Here is a 2082-nt window from a genome sequence, read left to right as displayed (position 1 = left end):
CCTGCCGCGGCCTACCCCTCTTCCCCTCCCCCGGAACCGCCCCGGCCCCGCGCCGCGGCCGCCGGGCCCACCTGGGCGCTCAGCTGGTTCAGCTGCTGCATGTCGCCGCCCACGGCCTCGGGCACGGGGTCCTGTGTGCAGTGCAGCCGGCCCATCGGCGTCCGCCCGGCCCCGCAGGCCCCCGGCTCCCGCGCCTCCCCCGACTTCCTCCTTCGCGCGGCCGGAGTGGCCGCGCTTCCGCAGCCGCACTTTCGCCACCGGCTGCGGGCGCCGCCGCCGCAGCGCTCCCCCCGGGCGGGTCCGCGGGGGCGCCCTGGCCGAGCCGCGCACTCGCGCGCGGACCCCGTGTGGGGCGGGGCAGGGGCGCCCAGGATACCAGCAGTCGCTGTGCTCAGGCCAGGACCCTGAGCAGCAAATCGGTGAGACCCGGACTCCCAGCGGGGTCTCCCGCCGCCGCTGGATGACCCCTGGGCACTGCGCTTGCCCGCTTCACTCTCCGTGTAAACGATCGCTGGGGTGTAAACTTGTTTCACTCTCCGTGTAAACGATCGCGGGGGTGGCGCCTTAAATGAGCTAACTCTCCTAAAATATTCAGAAGATAGCCTAGCACACAGAAGGTCTTCAATCAATAGCTATCTGCTATCATTATCATCGTTATGATGCATTCTGCATGTATTCAGTGCATGCCTCCTCTTAGATGCCAGGCACTGGCAATAGAAAAGTAAACAGACAGGCCCAGTGTCCCTGAGAGAGCTTGGGTCAGAGCAGAGCAAAGCCATAAAATCTCAAACTTGGGCTTGCACCAGCGTCATCTGGAGGGCTTGCTATAATGCCAATTGCTGGGACCCACCTCCAAAGGCTCTGCTTAGAAAAGCCTGGGATGGATCCTGAGAATTTTCCATTTCCAACATCTTCCCAAAGACCGCACTTGGGGAAACTCTGGCGTGGAAGAAACTGACCCACAGAAGAGGAAGATGGTCAGATTGGTGGAGGGGAGATTTGGGGGCCAGTGACAATCACTGCAGCCCTTGAAACACTGTAATCCCCATGTTCTCTTCCCAAGGATCCCTTGAAGTCCCAGATATTACCTGATCCCCATTGGACAGATGAGAAAACCAAGGCATGCTCCCTGGAATCTAGGTCCTGACACCAAAGCCCAGAAGCATCTTCACCTGCCTCTTAGCTCAGACTTGAGAGTAGGGAGTGGGTGCCTAGAAACCTGGGTGGGGGAGTGTGGGGAAGACTGGCATTCCTCTACCCTTCCCCAAAAAATCCCTTCTGGAAAGGTATGAACAACACTCCTTCATGCATTCATTCAACAGATAATCCGAGTGCGTGCCACCCCTGGGGCACATGTCCTGACAGGTGCTGGGACTCCACAGTGACAAAATCAGATGTAGTGTATGGTCTAGAAGAAGTCAGAGTGTAATCTGGGAGATAGACACACACGTGAAAAATCACACATGTGTGAAATTATTAACTGATGCCAAGAGGTACAAAGTGCTTTGAGAATGTATACAGGGCACCTGTCCAAGTCCGAAGTACCTGGAAGAGAGTAAACCTTCAAGTTACTGACAGACAGGGACTGAGCTCAGACCCCCTGACTTACCGTCCAGGAATTTTAATTTTAAAATAGTCTTAACCTATTAAAAATGATCCCTGTCAGGGCCTTATATTTATTCATATCTTTGAGTATTAAATCAACTTTGTTCAGATATAATTTATATACAATGAAATGCTCCCATTTTAAGTATGTTTCTTTAAATTATTTTTAACTTGAAAAAAAAAAAAAAGAACCTTGCGGAAACCACTAGATTTCCTTCATTTCTGCTCTCACAGTGGCTGGTGCTGAGGCACTCAATAAATATTCGTGGAATTGAATGTGACAGAAAATAGATAAACGGAAAGAAATTCACTTGAAATTGCAGCCCAAAACCGTAGGTGAGACGGTAATTGTATTGTTTTCCAGTCTTTTTCTACTTCACAGGTCACTGGGGCTTCTGTGATTTGTTTCGTTTTTTACATATTCTGGGCTCTCCCACTTTGCCAAGCTATTTAATCTCTGGTACTCAGAGTGTGGTC

General features: G+C 52.4%; 1 protein-coding gene across 3 annotated transcripts in view; it reads right to left on the bottom strand.

Moving 5' to 3' along the window:
• Positions 1 to 220, bottom strand: part of COMMD7 (COMM domain containing 7) — a 28806-nt gene extending 28586 nt beyond the window's left edge. For all 3 annotated transcript variants that reach the window (XM_010841711.1, XM_010841712.1, XM_010841713.1), the window contains exon 1: positions 72 to 220. In XM_010841711.1, the coding sequence (XP_010840013.1) occupies positions 72 to 155 (84 nt within the window). In that variant the 5' untranslated portion in view covers positions 156 to 220. The remainder of the gene's footprint in view (positions 1 to 71) is intronic.
• Between the last annotated feature and the right edge of the window lie 1862 nt (positions 221 to 2082).

The sequence above is a fragment of the Bison bison genome, unplaced genomic scaffold (genome assembly GCF_000754665.1).
Source record: "Bison bison bison isolate TAMUID 2011002044 unplaced genomic scaffold, Bison_UMD1.0 scf7180017864167, whole genome shotgun sequence".
NCBI classification, from domain to species: Eukaryota; Metazoa; Chordata; class Mammalia; order Artiodactyla; family Bovidae; genus Bison; species Bison bison.
The sequence above is the reverse complement of the archived record's forward strand: the minus strand, read 5'-3'. Positions and strand labels throughout refer to the sequence as shown.